Source organism: Ochotona curzoniae, unplaced genomic scaffold, assembly GCF_017591425.1.
Source record: "Ochotona curzoniae isolate NIBS_2020 unplaced genomic scaffold, NIBS_Ocur_1.0 contig_3520, whole genome shotgun sequence".
In the NCBI taxonomy this organism is placed as follows: Eukaryota; Metazoa; Chordata; class Mammalia; order Lagomorpha; family Ochotonidae; genus Ochotona; species Ochotona curzoniae.
In genome coordinates, this window is record NW_024465894.1 from 28,328,827 (window position 1) to 28,348,280 (window position 19,454).

The 19,454-nt window shown below is 42.3% G+C and overlaps 1 protein-coding gene across 2 annotated transcripts in view; it reads right to left on the reverse strand.

Moving 5' to 3' along the window:
• PLCB4 (phospholipase C beta 4) overlaps window positions 1-19,454 on the reverse strand; it is a 141,338-nt gene that overhangs the window by 74,182 nt on the left and 47,702 nt on the right. For both annotated transcript variants that reach the window (XM_040981201.1, XM_040981200.1), the window contains exons 5-9: window positions 15,695-15,774; window positions 12,915-12,968; window positions 8,042-8,123; window positions 7,193-7,293; window positions 6,489-6,546 (exon numbers count right to left, since the gene is read on the reverse strand). In XM_040981201.1, the coding sequence (XP_040837135.1) occupies window positions 6,489-6,546; window positions 7,193-7,293; window positions 8,042-8,123; window positions 12,915-12,968; window positions 15,695-15,774 (375 nt within the window). The remainder of the gene's footprint in view (window positions 1-6,488; window positions 6,547-7,192; window positions 7,294-8,041; window positions 8,124-12,914; window positions 12,969-15,694; window positions 15,775-19,454) is intronic.

The window sequence follows — 19,454 nt, forward strand, 5'->3', positions numbered from 1 at the left end:
GTGGGTTATGTACAGAATGAATACCTTTGGCCAACAGGACAAGAGATGTCCTAAAACATAGGTGGCTTTCAACTTGTCTGGCATTTCCACCTCCCACAATGAGTTAACTTACAAAGAACAAATGTCTTTTTAGCAACTGATCCCAATGAAGCTTGCTTCCGTTGTCATCTAAGAAATCATGGCTCAGAACAGCTCATACCCATGCATTTGCCAGAGCAGAAATGGTGCATTAATCACAGGCCTTGAGACCATAAAGATTCAAAGTTAGGGGACACACAGAGAAAGAGAAATTGTGGGAGGCTAGGCGAGTGATTTCGTGCTACACCTTGCACAGGAAGTTGATACCATCATGCAATAGAGATCACTCCAGGAAGGGATACTGAACTCTACCTCTGGTGAGAATACCCTGTTCCAAAAACATGGAGCAAGGATGAGTCTTTCTGCAGGCACATCCCTTCTCTCAGCTCCATGTCTAACACTGTGTAAGAAGATGGAATGCAGATTAAGACAGGTTCTTTCTTGATGCCAACATAGCTTTATGCACATCAATCTGTACTAGTGAATTCAGCTCAGTCTAGCTCCTTTCCCTCTTCCTTGTTAAGTCTCTTGATTTAAGGATATCCTTGCTGGAAAGTATTCCGGACTCATGGAGATGATGGGAAAAGCCATATGAATAAAAATTAAGAGAAAGGGAGATTCGGCTACAGAAGAGAGATAGAACATGGTTAGAGAAAGGAAAGGGGATCCAGGCATTTTATGTGTCAACTTGCACAACTGTATGCCACTTGAAATATGGTCTGTGAATGGCAGGAGCATTGCTAGCACCTGGGAGCTTGTTGGAAACACAGATTTTTGGCCACTCCCAACCCAATTCTCTGGAATAGAACTTTGTATTCACTGTTAAAATGCCTTCTTAATGATTCCGATATGTTAGGCTTTAAGAAGCACTATTCTTAAACTGCAGTATGCAGTCTCACACGTTTACATGGCAGCCCCCCGCCCCCCCAAAAAAAGCACTTAAATGTTAGAAGAAGAATAGGGATAATTATTTGAAATGTCATTAAATACAATAAAGATAAGGTATGCATTGGGCCCCTGAGCAGAAACAGTATCCAAGAAAGCCAAGTCTTACACTGACTGCATCATAGTCTGCTATTCTAAAAATGACCTCCACAGTCAGTGAGCATTCAGTGCATCCAGTACGAATTGGGATTTGTCTGCATCTGTTCTACCAGATAACAAACTTTGCTTTCCATTAAATGCTCACATTTGAAAAAGGTAGCATGGAACAATCTAGAAAATCCAAAGGCAAGGAAACAAGTGGTAAGGTGTACTTCAGAGTCATTAGCATGGAAAAAAAACAACAAGGAGAAAGCTCCTTTTCAAGCAATCTCAGAGCAGTCAGTCAGGTTGCACAGTCCCACGGGGACAGAAGCACATGGGAGCATTTGCCTCCCAGTACAGAGGGGCCATCAGTTTCTGGTCAGATGAAAGGGGAACCAAGATATTCACCCCTGTGGTACTCAGTGTTTTACAAAACGAGATTCTAAATAGCTTCCAAAATCAGATGACAGAGTGATGCCCCATATAGGAGAGATAATGCACCAGTCCCCATCAAGATGTCCTAATTGTCACAGAGAAAACTCCATCGACTGACTTCAAAGTGAGCAGCCCTGGGAGATGTGTTAACTTAGGTAATATTCAGAAATGATATGCAAAAGAAAAAGTGTGGTTGGCAAGTATAAGCTCATTTGTAAGACAAAATACCTTGTTTCTTTGCCTATATCTTTGTTTTTTAAAGATTTATTTATTTTTGTTGCAAAGTCAGAAATACAGAGAGGAAGATCTTCCATCCATTGATTCACTCCCCAAGTGGCCACCATGGATGGAGCTGAGCCGATCCAAAGCCAGGAGCCAGGAGCCTCCTCTGGGTCCCCCATGTGTGTGCAGGGTCCCAAGGCATTGGGCCATCCTCGAATGCTTTCCTAAGGCCACAAGCTGGGAGTTGGATGGAAAGTGGGGTCGCTGGGATTAGAACCAGTGCCCATATGGGACCCTGATGCCTTTAAGGCAAGGACTTTAGCTGCTAGCCTACCGTGATGGGCCCTCTTTTCCTGTATTGTAAAGAATATGAGTATTGTAATTAGAGAAGAAATCCTGGGCTCGCTCTTATATAATTTTACCTGAAAAAACAAAAGTATCAGGTTTAGCCTATATGGACATGGAGTACATGATAAGACATTAGTGTTAACCAACAACAACAAAATAAAGCTAATTCTTAATTGTAATGGGCATCTGAGACATTTTGTCACTCTTTTTCTTTTGATTGCTCTCTCCTGACCTCCATATAGTTCTTAATTCTGCAAGCCTTCAGTTATTATCATCAGTATAAAGCAAAAAGCAGGCAGAGGAGAGAAATTTTATTAGCGCAGTGGCTGAGATCCCTGTGTCCAACTGGAGTGTCTGGGTTTGATTTCTGTTCTAGCTTCTTGTCAAGGTACACCCTGGGGGAAAATAGTGATGGATGAACTAACTGGTTCCTGCCTCCCATGTGGGAGAGTCGGAGAATATTATTAGTTCCCAGCTTCAATTTTAGTCCAGCGCTGGCAAGTTGCTGGTCTATGGGGAGTGAACCAACAAGTGGAGTTCATCTCTGCTTGTCTCAAGATATAAAAATACTCATCGGGCATGGCATGGTAGCTTAGCAGCTAAAGCCCTCGCCTTGCATGCCCTGGAATCCCATATGGGTGCTGGTTCATATCGTGTCAGTCCTGCTTCCCATCCAGCTTCCTGCTTGTGGCCTGAGAAAGCAGTTGAGGACGGTCCAAAGTATTGGGACCCTGCACCCACGTGAGAGACCCAGAAGAAGCTCCTGGCTCCTGGCCTTGGATCAGCTCAGCTCCGGCTATTGTGGTCACTTGGGGAGTGAATCAATGCATTGAAGATCTTCCTCTCTGTCTCTCCTCTCTGTATATCTGACTTTCCAATAAAAATAAATAAAAATTTAAACTAATAATAATAAAAATCATTAAAAATAGAGAAGATAAAAGTAAAATCAATTCAGCCTCTCATTCAGATTAAGGAAAAAGAGACGAAAGTTACTGAAATCCAGAGACTTCATTTTAAATTTTTTAAAGATTTATTTATTTACTTTCATTGGAAAGGCAGATTTACTGAGAGATGGAAAGACAAGATTTTCTATCTGTTGTTTCACTCCACAAACAGACTCAGTGGTTGGATATGAGCCAATCTGAAGCCAGGAACTAGAAGCCTCCTCCTGGTCTCCCACACAAGTGCAGAATACCAAGGACTTGGGTCATCCTCTACTATGTTCCCAGGCCACAAATAGGGAGCTGGATAGAAGTGGAGCAGCTGGGACTTAAACTGGTGCCCATATAGGATGCCAGTGCCTGGCGGCAGAGCATTAGCCAGTTGGACCATCGTGCTGGCCCCAAGCCCAGAGACTTTATTAATCTTGGGCAGCTGGGTAGGTAGAGTTTCTTTGTGAAGCTCACAGTGACTGCCTTTATTGGTTCTGCAAGTCTCTAGTTTGATAGTTTCATAATTTAGGCAATTTTCCTCTGCACATTACATGAGACTAAGACACACAACTCTGGCAAAATTTTAGATCTTGGTAGCAGATTTTCATGACTAAATTTTTTATAAGACTAGTAGAATGCATATGCTACTTTCATCACTTTTCCACTTACACTGGGTATTTCGAGGGGGAGTCCAGCACTCCACCAGGACAGTGTGTCATAAACTTTAGTAGGCAGACACACGGTTTAAGATAACTCGGATGGTCAGGGTAAAACCTGAGGTTCTGTATTTCTAACAAGCTTCCACAAGGTGCCAATGCTGTTGTTGGTTCCTGGATCCCATTCTGGGGAACAACGACCAAGAAGGAACTAAAACATAGGTGAGAAGGCAAGTCTGGAGCTACTACTGAGAAATCAGTAATTCTCAAGGACAGGAAGCGGGAGGAGATACCCTATCAGGCAACCAAGCCAGCATACAGCCTGGCATCTCTCACCTGTCCATCCGGCCTCTGAGACATGAGAGTGCACCCAAGGGAAATTTCACAGAAAGACTTGAGATGTGATACAGAAAGGTGTAGGGAGTCTTGTGTCTTCTGCTACCATCAGTGGGATATTTAAGCATCTCATCAATTACTGTGGATGTATATAAATACCTATAGTTCTGCTTTGCCTGATGTTTCTCTGGTTATCTTACTGAACTCTTTTATTAATCCAAGATTTTTTTTCTTGCTTATTTGTGATATCAGGACAGAAAATCTGCCAACATCTGCAAATACCGACCCCAGCCTTATCCTTTTCAGTGTCTGGGGGACTTGTTTATTTCTCCTTGTCTTTTTGTATGATCCAGGGCTACCCATGACATTCCCGTTTGCTCAGATCATGTGGCTCAGGCATTGTGGAGTCCTAGACCTTTATGTCCCATGTCTGTTCCTTTCTTGGATGAGCTCTGTCTTATTGGCTTAGAGGTTGTGAACTAACGGGGCCTTAAAGGGGTACATTTACGACTGTAGAGGTAAGAGGCAGGGACAGAACTCAAAAGAGAGGGATGCAAGGAGCCGGCAGGGTGCTTTGTGGATCTGACAAGGCTTCTTTGATGAGATACTCACATTAAAAAAAAATCGTTCCAATTGAGTTCAGTAGGGTAGAAAAGGAAGAGATGCAGAGCAGACATTTTAATTAAAGAAAAGGCTTTCGAGGTTACCCTGCCTTGCTTCATTTCCTTGACCCTTCCTTCTCTCCTGCCTTTTGTGTTGAGTGTCTCCCATCTTCTTCATGCACTTGGGTTTATTGTTCATCTTAACTGGGATGAGATGGGGAGGAGTCCTGATAAACAGGGTGGACAGTTTGGTGGAGAGAAGAAAATCTGCCACAGGTTTGGCTGGCCACTTCCTCAAGGCAGGCCTCTGCTCGTATACTTTGAGCCGCAGGCAGACCCCAGCTCCCATCTGTGAAACATCTGAGAGACCTCACTCACACATTTCACTCTTCACGAAAAGACACAGCTCTGAAGTCTGGAGAGTGGGAAATTCCTGATTTAGTTCCTTTCAAGGGCTATTTTCTTTGGCCTCCCGCTATCAAACATTCTTGTTCATTCTTAGGTGTTTTAATTTTTTGCTATTTTTAAACTGTGTAAGCACATTTTCAAATTTTAATCTCCAAGCCACTGTGGCTTATGAGTGTGGATAATATCTGGGTAAAGATAGGAACATCGGAGTCACAAGACTAAAAACTAGTGGTGTGGAAAAACTTGAAATGTTTTCAAGCAAAATAAATATCATGTTGTTCTGCAAGGATTATTTCAAAGTGGCAGCATCTGTGCAGGTCTTGAGGGTGTCTCCTCGGTTGGCTTCAGTGTCAACAGGCTTTAGTTGGCAAAGTTTCTCAAGTACAACACCCTGGTTGGAACCCTCATTTGGAAAGGAAAGAGAAGACGTTGTCAGATGAACATGTCTCTACAACATGGCCCATCACACTCCACCTGCCATTTTTTTTTAAGCAATACTTGGTACTGACATGAGCCTGTTCTTTCTAACCTTTTCTCTGTGATTGAATGATTCACCTTGATGACTCTGAAACTAAAACACACTGCCCATTCCTCTCTTAAATTCTTCTCATTGTTTATGTGTTAGAAAAAAAACAGTGGATTTTCCTTTCTGGATTATGAAGAAACTCAAGGGCTTCAGTGAAGAAAGAGCACTGTGTGTGTGTAAGACAAAAAAAGAATTCTTTCAAATTGTAAAAGAAAGTTATCCCTTTTACTTGTTCTAAAACATGTTCTCTCTTGTGTGTAAGCGTATTTTAGTCAACCAGTGTGGTTGCTAAGTGAATCACATTCTAAAATTAGGTTTAGTTTATGACAAAAATTTTAAAAAGTAAAAATTTTAAAAAGTAAAAATTTAACTTGCAATTTGATTGACCTAATACTATATTTTCACCAGGAACTCAAGTATTTTTCTTGTTGTCAAAATGTTTTATTTGAACCTATATAAGTTTCATACATGCAAATCATTAAGAGGAAAAAAAAAGCTTTCTAGTCCATGCAAAGGTATGAGATAAAGTTAGCAATGAGACTCTAACTACAGTGTGGTAAACTCAACCCATCCCCTACTCAACAAAATCAACACAAGAAAAAGTACCTTCAACATCATCTTGCAAAAACATAGACATGCTTCATTAAATAAATAAATATAAAATTCACACACACACACAGAACCAGAGTTACAAGTCACAGCAAGAAACCCACAAAAGGCAGTGTGCAAAGCCAGCAAGTAGGAAGCACATGAACACACAGGCGACAGCTGCTTTGTGCACCTGGGAAAGCCATCAGGGAAAGCTCTGCAGGTCAGAAACAAGGCGGATAGAGTGCAGGAGGTGGGCATGCAATGAGGACTCCAGGGAAGCAAGCCACTGCACACAGACTTTATGGAGTTAATGTATGAAAAAGCTTACTTCATTTAGAAAGCTCACTAATTGGTCTACCGTTAAATAATCAGTTTTGTCTCCATTGCTGTAAAGAAATTTATTAGAAAAAGTAAGTTTTGGTATATGATGCTACAGTAGGCACGATTTACATGTTGACATTTGTTGATCCTTCTAAACTTATTTTCTAACCCTGAAGTGGTGCTGAATTCTTACAGTGGCTAGACTGCAAGGGGTTTGGGGGGAACATAACAACAGCAATAAAAGAAAGGCAAGAATCCATTCCCAGTAGGTCACAGAAAACGTCTACAATCCTTCTTTAGCATTATCCAAAGACATTATTTCAAAAACAACATGTAAGTCAACCATTTGAAATAACTGGAATGAATGAACTTTTCAAAAATATAATAACATTCCAAATTGAATCTAGTTAGTTCACATAACGGGTTAATACCTAAAGGAGCAGGTTAAGATTGTAGGTGGTTAGTAAAGCCAATGCCAGGGGTGGGCTGGGGAGGGAAGTTCCAGGTGCTGCAATTCATGTATGTCAAAGTTTCTCTGAAACTCAGCCTTTCTACTGACAAGAAGCTAAGGGGCAAAAACATAACCCTACCCAAATATTCCTACATACTTCAATCAAATACTTTTTACTAAAATATTCTATCAAAAATGTCTAAAACTCTAAGTGGACTAGGATAATGTCTACATGACAGCTTCTTATGAATATAACTTACATTTTTTTAAAGAGATCTTCTATATCTGTCCGAGGACAAATCTTTTGAGTCAATTCGTAGAACTTTTCATAAGTAAATGCTGCAGGTTCAATCTCATCATTCTGCAAAGAATAAACAGACTAGCATCAGTCCCTGAATTTCCATGCTCTGTGAAAGGCGAGGCTGTACAGGGTCATGAACCAAAGTGACGGCCACTTGGAAGCCCAGTGCCTCTAGCTCCAGTTCTTGCTGAGAGCAGACAGGAGAGGGATGGGCACTGGGACACAGCATGTGAAGTGGACACTTGAGAGGCCACATCCCATATTCACGTGCTGGGTTTGAAACTCAACCGTGGCTGCTCTGGTCTAGCTTCCAACCAGTGTTTCGGGGAAAGCAGCAGGTGATGGCCCAAATATTTGGGTCCCTGTCACCAGCATGGGAGATGTGAATGGAATGCCTGTCTCCAGGATCCACTCAGGCTCAAACATATCTGTTAAGAGCATCTGACGAGTAAACCAGAGGATGGAAGCTCTCTCTCTTTCCCTCCCTCCCTCCATCCTCTCTCTCATTTTCTCTTTCCTCTATCTGTATCATGCTACTTATCAAATGCATACATCTTTACAGAAGCTCTAAAAAACATATTTTTCTTTTAAACAGTCGCAAAATTCATTTGAAGTAAATTACTCTATTTTAGAATATTTAGGTTTAAGTGTTCAGAAAATACAAAGAAGGGAGGGAGGGAGAAAGGGAGGAACAAAAAAGAAAAGAAAAACTTATTGTAGCCCATGTTACTGATTTAATGCTTCGTGTAACTGAGGCCACTTTAACATAAATAATTTACTCTTTCAGTCACACATCTCTAATGCGCACCTTTCCACTGGGAAGACCTAACTCCTTGAGAGCTTGAAAGATGACCTTTTCCGTTTTTCCTGATGCAAATGTTCTAGTAATACTAAGGAAGAAAAAAAAGGGAAAAGTCAAGTTAGTGCTCATTCTGCTTTCTCTAATGCAAACACCCAAGTAATATCACACAGAGATCATGGGACTTTCCTCAAACTGGATCCTCCAATGTGGTCCTGGTCTCCAAAACTAGCCTGACTCTAAGACAAACATCCACCTTGAGATAATAAATAACACGAGGGCACGGGGGGATGGATACACAACATTGGACAAAACCATGACACTTTTAGGTTCTACCCAACGGCTTTCTTAGGGAAAAGAAGTATAGCAGATGTGATGGCAGCTCTAGATAATAATCTCGTGTTGACACTACCCAGCCTTGGGGAGCCATAGGCGGTCCCTTAGAAATGATTCCATTCTCTGATTGTCCTTGTCCCTACCTTCACACATACACAGCTGAAAAACACTGCCTGACCTGGCATGCTTTTGCTTTCAAGCTGAGTGTCCTTGAGCCACTCTGAAGCACCAGCTGCCTCAGGAATTAGGGACTTGATGAAAGTGACAGGTTGGGGAGGAGGCAGAGGAGCAATGTTACAATGTTCCAACCGAATCTTGGCACTATCCAGATATGGGTACACCTTACTGTCCTCTTCACGACCACAGCGAGTGTATAGGAGAGTCAAATGACATTCTACTGAATGTCATTGTACTGAGCATATATCCCGGTGCTGATACAAGGAGGAAGGAGCATCCCCTTGGCCCCCTACACTGTTGATGCACTAATAACAGAACAAAAGCTTTCAAGGAGAGCAGTCAGTAGCCTGGAACCCCACTTGGCTCTAAGCCATAAAACAAGCTTTGTTCACTTCCAAACAGGATGTCCAAGTAAGTTGCCACCACAATTAGCCTAACACAGAGGTCCAGCTTTAACGAGCTGGACGATGGAGCTAAGCTGATGGCTTAGCTTTGGAATGCCATCCCTGTGAGCACCAGAGGATAGTTTATAATGGCATTGCATGTCCAAACTTCTCGGTTATTCTGCCATTCCTGTTACATAGAAGGCAACCTCCAAATATAAGCACTGACAGCCAGTCAATCTTGTCAAATGGAAGAAAGCACCATTTCAGGAGCAAAGTCAGACTTCCCAAAAGAGACGGAAGGAAGTAGCTTCAGGTAAACCAATCATTATGTGTTCACCAAAGCTTTGTTATTTCTCATGAGGCCCAAGAATACTTCAAGGGCATACACCTGAGATGGTTGTATTCTAATACAAGAAAGGCTATGGATTTTCTTCAACTTACAGATGTAGCAGGGCACAAGTGTAGTATTCAATAAATTGGCTAACCGATTTCTAGCATACAGGATATCCACATCTTCTCTCCTCTAAAGATTTCATGCAATTTTTATGCATTAAACTGCAATGAGATCCAATTAAACTGACCTTTCCATTTAAGAAGCAGGTATTTTGAGCTTGTTTTTCTAAACAGCTTGAGTTCACATACAAACTAAACACACTTGGGAGGACCCAGCACCTGTGCTCAGTCTCTGATTTAGGTGCAGACACTCAAGGGCAGCCCCACTGAGCTGAGCCTCTGTTAGATTTGAACAGACCTCGTATGATGAGATAAAACCTGACCGATGATCATGTACGTAGCAGGAATGGAATCTGTACCTTTCTAGTGAAACAGCCAGATGCTGTGGCAAGGGAAGAAGGCTTGGGAATGGAATCCTTTGACCAAGGTTTGGCCAGGAGCTGAGAAGTAAACAGTAGGGCAGAGGAGACCCACCTATTCATGAGGGTGCTTTGGCCAGGCAATCTCACCATAGATTTGCTTACCTCTTTCTACAAGAGATTGAAACCTGACAGGACATGGGAGCAAGAAATATTTTGCCCTTTGCCTACAGAGTTCAGCTTAGTTCTTCATTACTACCAAGTTCTCAGTGAGTTTTTTGCTGATGAATAAACTGGGCACACTTTCCTCAAAAGAAATCCTATAAAAACAAGTACCCCTTGGGTTGCATTCAGTCCAACAGAGTCCTTCTTAAATGACAAATTCCAGGGAATTTAACAGATTAGAACAACAACAGCCCTGGAAACAAAGGGAGCCCTATTCTTTGCTTGCCCATGCAGAGTCTGAATCTGTGCAATGATTTAACACTGTCTTCTAAAACAGTCGGAGGGCTCTTGAAGAGAAGGAAAAGCGTTACTGTGCTTGCACAGTTAGAGCCTTTTGTGGCAGTAGGCCCTCAGAGAGCAATGGGTTACACAGGAACCGGCTTTACCATATCAGCATCTATCTGTGTTCTTTACAGCAAGTGTCTTCCTCCAGACTATCCTCTAGCCATGGCACACAACCACTGCCTGCTATTTCTTCCCAACTCTCTGGCCACTGGTTCCCAATTTGTTTATAATGGTTGGGAGACAACAAGAGAAAAAGAGTTGTTTCCCAAGCTTTGGTCTATGGAGGAAGATAAACTCAGTGTGAGTTTGCAAACTGGAGAGAAAGGCAGATTGCCAAAGATTATGTCCATAGACAGAAAAGACAAGAGATACACAAAGAATGAAACTTTATCATTTATCATTCTGCAATTTCCTGGTTATTAAATTTTGGTTTAATGCTAGGGAGCAGGGGCCATTCCCAGGTTGTGTAATGACTAGGAAGCTAGATGTCTTTTAATGTAATGCACACTATATTAATAGTTTCCATTTCTAAAACTCCAGCAGGATTACAATGAAATGACATTTTAAAAGTGTTTACTCTTCATATCCATTAAAATAGTCAGAACAATTTCCACCTAACCCTTGGCAGCTCATCTACAGGGAGTTATCCACTTTTTTGGCTTGGTAGCAACACTCCATCAACTCAACAAACTGCTCAGATCACAGAGGTCTTATGTAAGACACCTGTTAATATTGGCAAGCACCAAAGAGCCCATGTCAAAGAGAGCTAAAGAAGTTGCCATAACATCTGGACTGTTTCTACACATAAGGCAGCCCTACTTTTGTATGAGAATATTCTAGATAAAGATCAATAATGCCAGGAAAAGCTGGAAAGTTTGTGTAACAATGGCTTGGGTGGTAGCAATACATACAAATAAAACTGTTTGGTACAAGTGCTTTGATCATTACAAATGTGTTTTGGCTTTATCAATTCCCTGAACTTTATCTTCTACAGAAAAGCAGCAGGCAAGGAAATCATGTAAAGACAATTAAAGTTAAATTCCTGTCCTTTACTGTTGTCTGTGCTCTTTAAAGTTCAGAATTATTACTTCAACACTGATTTTAGGTAAAGATGGAATATATACATGCTAATATTCCTGAAAGTACCTCAACAGTTTGTTGAAAATAGAATTACAGATGTTTACTTTGGTGCAAAAGAAATCTACGAAAAGTTTTTACATAATATTAACTTTCCCAGGAACATTCTGAAAGTCCCTCATATAGGTATACATTCTTTGTGTACATGAGTGTGTGTGTGTGGGGGGTATGTTCATCAGCTGTGTGATACTGGGATACCTTAGAATAACTCACCTAGTACTACTCAACTGAGTAAGGGGTTTGGAATAAAATGAGGACAAATGTCAAGTGTTCTTGCCAAAACCATCAGTGAGAAGTGCTATTTTTTTCCTTCAAAAGTAGATGCAGAACTGACTTGCTATATAATAAAAAGAGAATCAACCAGTGTAAGAGGTTGGTAAGCTCTCAATGAAAGGTTAAATAGAAAGGATACTATGTGAGGTCTTCTCCACGGTTGATGCACTTTGCATTTTCTTATACAAATTTCAGTCATAACAAACAGACACTTAGTTCCATGGCATTACAACAGAAAATTTAGAAAGATGATGACCTCTGGGACAATTCCATTAAGCATGCACACAATAATATCAAGACATGGTGGAGACTCTTTGTCAAGACGACACAGAGGACGCTATGGAGCAAAATGAAGTCATTGGCAGTGAGGCAAAGCAGATTCAGAAGTGCTCGTGCGTGACCAGTAAGTACATCACTCTGCAACTGCATCTTCTCTGAAGCCACATACTCAGATACCTGTGAACAATGGGCCAGTTCCAAGACAAGATTCTACCTGTAGCTTTGGGGTTTCCTTGTCATAGCGTATTGGTTTACTTCTTTGCTAAAGTGGTATCCAGGGAAAGTGTCAACATGAACCTGAGACTGGAGAAACCCAGGAAGGTAAATTGATATCCAGGGAGCCTGCATTTGATACAGGTCATGGGTTAAGAGCTTAGGAGTTCAAACACTCTTCTGGTTTCATCTGGACAGCAGATGCTCTGGGATCCATCCAGCCTTTAGAACTTTAACAAGTCTGGACAGAAACACCAGGCAAAGAGATCATGGAGAGTAAGGAATTCTCAGTGCTATACCATAAGAGCTTCCAACTGTAACCACGAGCCTCACACTTCCAGCCAGAAAAACGAGAAATACTTGCTGTTTGCTGCTTAGCTACCCAGTCATTGGGCATTGGACCCCTGAGCCAGGACAGAGCTTCACCCACCCTTCGTCCCAGAGGAGCAAAGCCCTCCAGACCATGTAGACATTTCCACATCAGCTACAAGACACAGACTTCTTTAACTCAGCTATTGGGTACTCTAAGCTTACATCATAGAGACATCCTTATTGCTAGAATAATCCTACAATTTCAGATGTCCTTTAATTTGCCAAAATCAAGTTACTTTTTTGAAAGGTGAACACGTTATTGGACAAAATGATTCAAATTAAGCATCCAGGCATGTCTGGGAGGAAACTGACGCAGAAACACATCCGTAGGCTTCTGTCCTTCATCTGACACCATGAGCACGGACTCAGGCAAGGGGAGTGACTTACCTCCTAACTGGGATTTTGCCGCTTGTGTTGGTCATGAATGCCAATTTCATCCAGCTGGAAAACAACAGAACAACACTGCTCTAGCTTTTTTTTTTTTTTGAAAGAACAGCTTCAACTCATTTAAGGATTTGAAAAGGATGTTTATTCAAACAGAGAGCATTTACTCTGAAAATTGGAGACAATTATAGAACATGCGATGAATTTATGGCTGTCAAATTTTACAAATAAAAACAGAGAACTCTTGGTTAAATTTGAATTTCAAATAAGCAGATAGTTTTTTAACTGTGAGCATGTTCCAAACATTGCATAAGACCTACTTACGTGAAGATATTTCTTATTTACCTGAAATTCACATTTAACTGCCGTCTACTGAGTTTTGATTGGTGATCCTCTAAGTTAGAAAACGGGATATTTATGCTAAACAAAGCAAATTGCCAGCACTTATCTTTGATGGGTCTTTTTCTGGAGTGCTAAGGCATCTTCACTAGTTTTTATTGATAAGTGAAGCTAATCAACCCACACTGATAATGAGTAACCCCTTGCTTTTCCCAGGCTTTCATGATACACAGGGATCCAGAATATCTATAGGTACTTTGGAACCAGAATTGTGCCTACATGATGACTTCCAGTTTCCAGCGGGTAATATTCTAACCATCTTTAGATCATGACAATTTGGAAAGCATCAGAGTTTGAACAAGACATGCGTCTCATGCAGATGGTTCTGTCTCAAAGTCATGGGTTGCTGATACTGAGATGGAGATGAGATTCAATGACAGGGTCTATGCAGTAGTATTCGCTGGGCAGTTTTTGGGTTCTTGGGGATATAACATAACGAGGTGTTCCTTGTGACTGAGATAGTTTAAAAAAAAAAAACCTGAGTGAGACCCAACTGCACACATTCTTTCTCCCTGCTTCTTGCTTGCTACATGATCCTTTGCTGACAGAGGCTCTGCCTTTAACATCCACTGGCCTCACTAGATGCCTGCACTAGTGGAGCCACACAATCTTGGAGTTTGAACCTCCAAAACCATTAGCCAAAATAAACTGTCTTTCCTCATAGGTTGTCTTCAGTTTTTTTTTTTTTTAAGTGATGAAGCATTCATTGGTATTGTCAAGTTTCAGTTCTAAGTTTCTCACAAACATAAATGACAATGTAGTTATGGGATGTTTGGGGGGACAAAGGGAGAACGAGAAGTAGATGAGCAGAGAAACAGCTAAACCAAGCTGTGGTGTCATTCTGGCACTGGTCTAGGGCAGTACCAGGTACGTTGGCATGGGACCAGCTTTTGTACCTTGTCTCAATATATCTCTAATTGTGTGGGCTTCCTCCAGGAAGGACGGTGGGATAGATTCTACAAGGCAAAGAGGCTCCCTTGATTCAGAGGGCAACTCTCTGGGGGAGTGTGCAGGGTTGAGCCCTTGCCAGGCAGCTGGTAGCTGAGTGAAAGGATCTGGGAAGAACACCATGAAGCCTGCTGTTCAATACACACATTGGAGTTGCTCAGCTAGAACCAAACCTCCCAAAAGTCTGAAGCTGAGGAACTATCAGTGTCTGGAACCAACCTGTTACAATATCCATTATGATTCTCTGCAGACTACAGTTATCCACAGAGGAAAGGCAGAGCAGTTGCTCACTTATGGGTATTTACAAGATCAAATAACTTCCCTCCACTAAGGGAGTGAAAAGGAAAGGGAAGCAATGCCAAATTGAAATCACTAGCATTGGATAAGGAATGACTGGGAACCCGACACTGGTGTTTTCCAATTTCAGCACATTATAATTTGATTCACAGGTGAAGACAGGGAAATACAAGGCTGAGGATTTGCTGAGGGTCACACAACAATTAGGTGGCATGAAGAGACCGGGATTCACAGCCCAGGACCCAATCTGTTAAGCACCTGTCACAGTGACCAAGTCGTAAGGAATGCATGTGACTAAAAGCACCTCGTGGGCCACTGCTACATAGGGGCAGTAACTCACACTCATGGAGTGGGGGCCTGACTTGGAGAGATGCAAGCTTATCCCTGAACTGTCTCCCCATGGCTCCCTCTGACTCACAGCTCCCAAAAGGCAGACAGTTCCCCACCTTCATGGAGCTCTGCCTTTCAAACTGGTCAATGTTACACTTGGGTTAGGATTTCTACCTTAGGATTTCTAGTTACCTTGAAAAGTTAACTAGGTTTAAGTCTGCCAACCACAGTACCGCTGTGGGTCTCCCTGCACACTCCCCCAGAGAATTGCCCTCTGAACCAGGTGGAGTCTCTTTGCCTACAAGAATTTATCCCACTGTCCTTCTTGGACACATGGCCTAGAGTTGGGCCTATTTGCGAAATTTCTTTTCTGAATCCAGAAAGCCCCTTTGGACCCTTTGACACAATTTCAGAATCACCCTTGGGTTCCTGATTGTGTGTTACAGAAGAGGCCCTGTCCCTGGCTCCCAAAATTCTTTATCATTCCTGCAATAGGTGCTTTAGCAAGTATTTCTCTTAATCATATTCCCCCAATCTGTGGAGGCTAGAGTTAGTCCCCGCCCCCACAGCCACAAAGTTCCAGCAGATTTTTGCTAATTAATCAGGTTTCAGGTTCTGGGCTCCTCATGCATGCTTCCTCAGATGGTAGGAAAAGGGCCAGTGAGAAGAGGTCAACTCTTCCTCCAAGGTCAGGAGTGCACAGAAAGGCAGGCAGAAAATGGCCTCGTCATCTCCTCAGCATTTCTCTCCTAATCTGCCCGTTTGCTTGATAGTTGCCAAGAACAAAGGGTGATACAAATAAAACTCACTGTTTCTTGAGGCATGTCATTGGACTGACATTGTTGGCCCTGAAGTTGTGTATGATGGATCTCAGGCCTTCCACCCATTGCTGAAAGAGAAAGAGAAAATGTTCTTGGTAGGCAAATCTGCTGCAGACAAACATGGTGCTTTTTTATTAGATAGCTTGTATCCATTCTGTGTCATAAAAATGTAAACTCTTCTCTTATCCCCTTCCCGCCACACAGTCATCTACATTCTACATGCTCATATTTTAATCTTTAATAAACAGATTTCATTCTTTCCATGAAGATAAATGAGGCATCCTTACTGCTATTAAACACCGGGGTGCCACATAGGAATGCTGCCCACTGATTGACATGCTATTTGCAGGCTGTTTAAATATAAGCACTTCTGCAGTTGCTGGCAATCATAGTTATTTCTTAGTAACACTGTCCAATGCATAATATTGTATTTAGTTATTTCTATTTTAGAAGATGGATGGATAGGGGTTTGTCAGTTTTACTGGGTGATTCCTTCAATCGAAGGGTTGATGACATTTCTTACCTGTATGTGTTTTCCAGCAAAGCCTTAAAAAGGAAAGCAGTTCTTGATGGCTAGTGTATCCGAAGCCAACAGCATTATGCTCACTTTACTTCTGTATAAGGACTTGGATCTCGGTTGTAATTCAAACCATAACTCCGTGGATTTACAAGGAAAAGTGGCGGAAGACTGTGCATAGTAGTAGAGAAATGTGGGTCTCTCAAAGGTCATTTTACTCGGAAAGGTTAGCCCCTAGAGCAAAGCCAACTTGCTCTTGGCTCCATTAACCTGTGCCAACAAGTGTCATCAAAGAATCACACCTTTGGCAAAGCACTTTGTAGCAAATTGATAACTGTGGCTTGCACAGAGCCGCAATCCCCGGCTGAAACGAGTTCCTTATTATCTCAGTTTATAGCCTGACGGCAAAGGTCAATGACTCAGTGTTGGGGAAGGAAGCATTTTGGAACAGCCAATAACACAAATGTGAATTTACCTGCAGCCACCTACTTGCCACAGGTGGCTACTTAAATTGATTTTATTTCAAATATCCCACATGGATTGATAGGTGTTTGACTGATTTTGTGACTATGTTAAAAATCTCACTTCCTGTGAGTGAAGCTGAACATCCTTTCATCTGATGATTGTTTAGAGCCCTTACCACTTTCCTGTTGGTCCTTCTACTTTTTGTTTTTTAAAGTCTTCGGCAAAGCCCTCTGACTACAGTGTAAACTAAAGCCCCTATCGCGAAATGATCATAAAGTTGAAAAAAATACATTTGAATTGAACAACTAGAAAAGGCAGTGTCTTCTGTGCACTAAGCACAATTCTGGTGCTCAGACGATGGAGTAAATGAAAAACATTCTATCACAAAAGAAGCTTCTAGCGGACAGCAATGAAGTGCAGAGTCAAGGTTTGATTCCCTCAGGGCCAGAAGTGATGACTGAGTTCTAAAAGGGCAGGCCACTGCTTGTTCTGCTGCCATTTGTCTTTCTTTTCAGTAAAGCGCACCTGACACCAATGTGATCACCTGATCATGTTTCATTGAACAGTTCAGGGGCATTCAGTGCATCCAGACTGTCAGGTAACCATCACCATCTGCCATCTCTAGAACTCTTCATCCTGCAAAACTGAATCTCTGTGCTCACACTATCCCCCACGCTCTCCTCAGCTCCCGAGCCAGTATTCCACACTCTGTGTCTATGGCTTTGACTAAGTGGCTGGTTTCAGTTATCATAAGTTCCTCAAACTTCATCCATGCTTCAGCAGGTGCCAAAGCTGTGCATCCTTTAAAAGATGAATAACACGCTGCTGCATGGACACACGTAGTTACTCATTTGCCAGTGGACACTTGGTTTGTTCCCACCCCCTGGCTGCTACGAACAATGTTGCTAAGGACACCAGGAGACAAACGTCTCAAGATTTTGCATGTAATTCTTCTGGATAAAAACCCAGAAATGGGATTCTGGGTTTTATTTTCTGGTTTTATGGCAGCTGACATTTTAATTTTTTGAAGAATCACTATTCTGCTTTCTGTGACAGTTGGACTATATCTCATTTCTCTCACCAGTGCATGGGGCTTCTGATGTTCCATGCCCTCTCCAAGACGTTTGGTAATTTTTGTTTCATTTTTATTTTGAAATAGTGGCCACTGTTATGGATCTAAGAGCGTTTTTACTGCCTCTCTGTGCTCCAACCATACTTAACAATGTTCTGAGAGAAGATTCTAGAGCTACACATTTCTTCGCAGATTAGCGAAGGCAACTTTGAAAGAACTGTAAATAGCATGGGAGGCCTCAGCAAGCATGATGGTGAATTCGGGACTCCAAGGAGGAGGAAGACACGAAATAGCAGCATTGAAGAAATGCCTCAATTATTTTTCACCCTCAGACCTCTCTTCCTCTATCAGGCTAAATGCGGATCAGCACTCCCCTGAGAGTGTCAAATATCCTGTGATTGGCCTAAAAACAACAGACCCACACAGAGCTTCCCAAGAGCAGACAGAAAAAGCACGAGCAATTTAGCTGGCATTAACTGGAAGGCATTTTCCCAACCTGAAGGCTTGCAGATGTTACAAAAACACAGAACAAAGCCCATCATTTCCTAGGGCACAACAGTGGGCAAGATCTGAGCATATTCAGTAGCACTTTCTGGTCAATCTAATGCAGCAGTTTCTGGAAATACACGACAGGGACAGAGATTTAAGCAACTCCCATCCATCCTGGAAAAGGAGCACCCTGGCGCAGCATCTCAGCTATCATGTGGAAAGGTCTTAGACAGACCTTGAAGAGCATCCTCCTGCAACAATGTAGATGTATTCTTGAGTTAGTGGGAATCCCCCAGAATCCTCAGGGGTCATAGAGGGCACTGAGAGGGAGGTTGTTGTTGCTTTTCTCCTTGGGATGATGAAAGTGAAGCCAAGGGCCCTCTGGAGCACAGAGCCGCTGGCAGCAACAGGGTCTGCCAGGAGACAGAGAACTGTAATGACTGCAAGGGGGAGATATTTTCAGCCCATGACTGGTCCACACCAGTCCCTCCTTGATGTAGCAAAGGTCTCCTCAGATCTTTCCTTTTCTTCATTATCACTCTAGTGACACACAGTTCACATAAAACCATAGGAAAATTGTCACCGCTTATTTGTCTTGCTTTGTTGCCTTTTTTAAACATCACACAGATGAAATGCCAGCAGGTGTCAGTAGAGCCCTGGTGATCTCCCGCAAAGTTTTGTCAGGCATGACTCAGATGCCTGTCAACTTCTGTGAGCATTGCTGTGTGACTTTGATATGCTTCTTGAATTGTGGAAAATAAGCCTGCCTGGTAATCTTCTACATCATTTCCCCTGGGGGTACCTCGTCAGCAAGCCCTCTGAGCACACGCATGGGGTCAGCGGCAACTTTCTCATGCAATGACTCCTGCATGTTAGGGACCTTCCTTCTTCAGTGGACACCTGGATGCCTGGTGGGCTTCAGCATGCACTTCAGTGTGAATGGTAAAGGCCCCAGGCCCTTGGGTTAGCATCTCTTGCCTTCCCACACAAAATAGCAAGAATAGCAGGGTGCTGGTTTGGAATTGGAGCAGCTCGGACTCAAACTGGTGCCCATCTGGGATGCTGATGGCTTGATTCACTGCACCAAGATTTGTTCCTTCCTTGAAGAATCTTTAGAGATGGGTTAAAGCAAGGCATAAATTAATTAATTTACAAAGTTAGAAAATATTTAAAGCCAGAAGGCTGAGAGAGTTGCCACCTGCCTG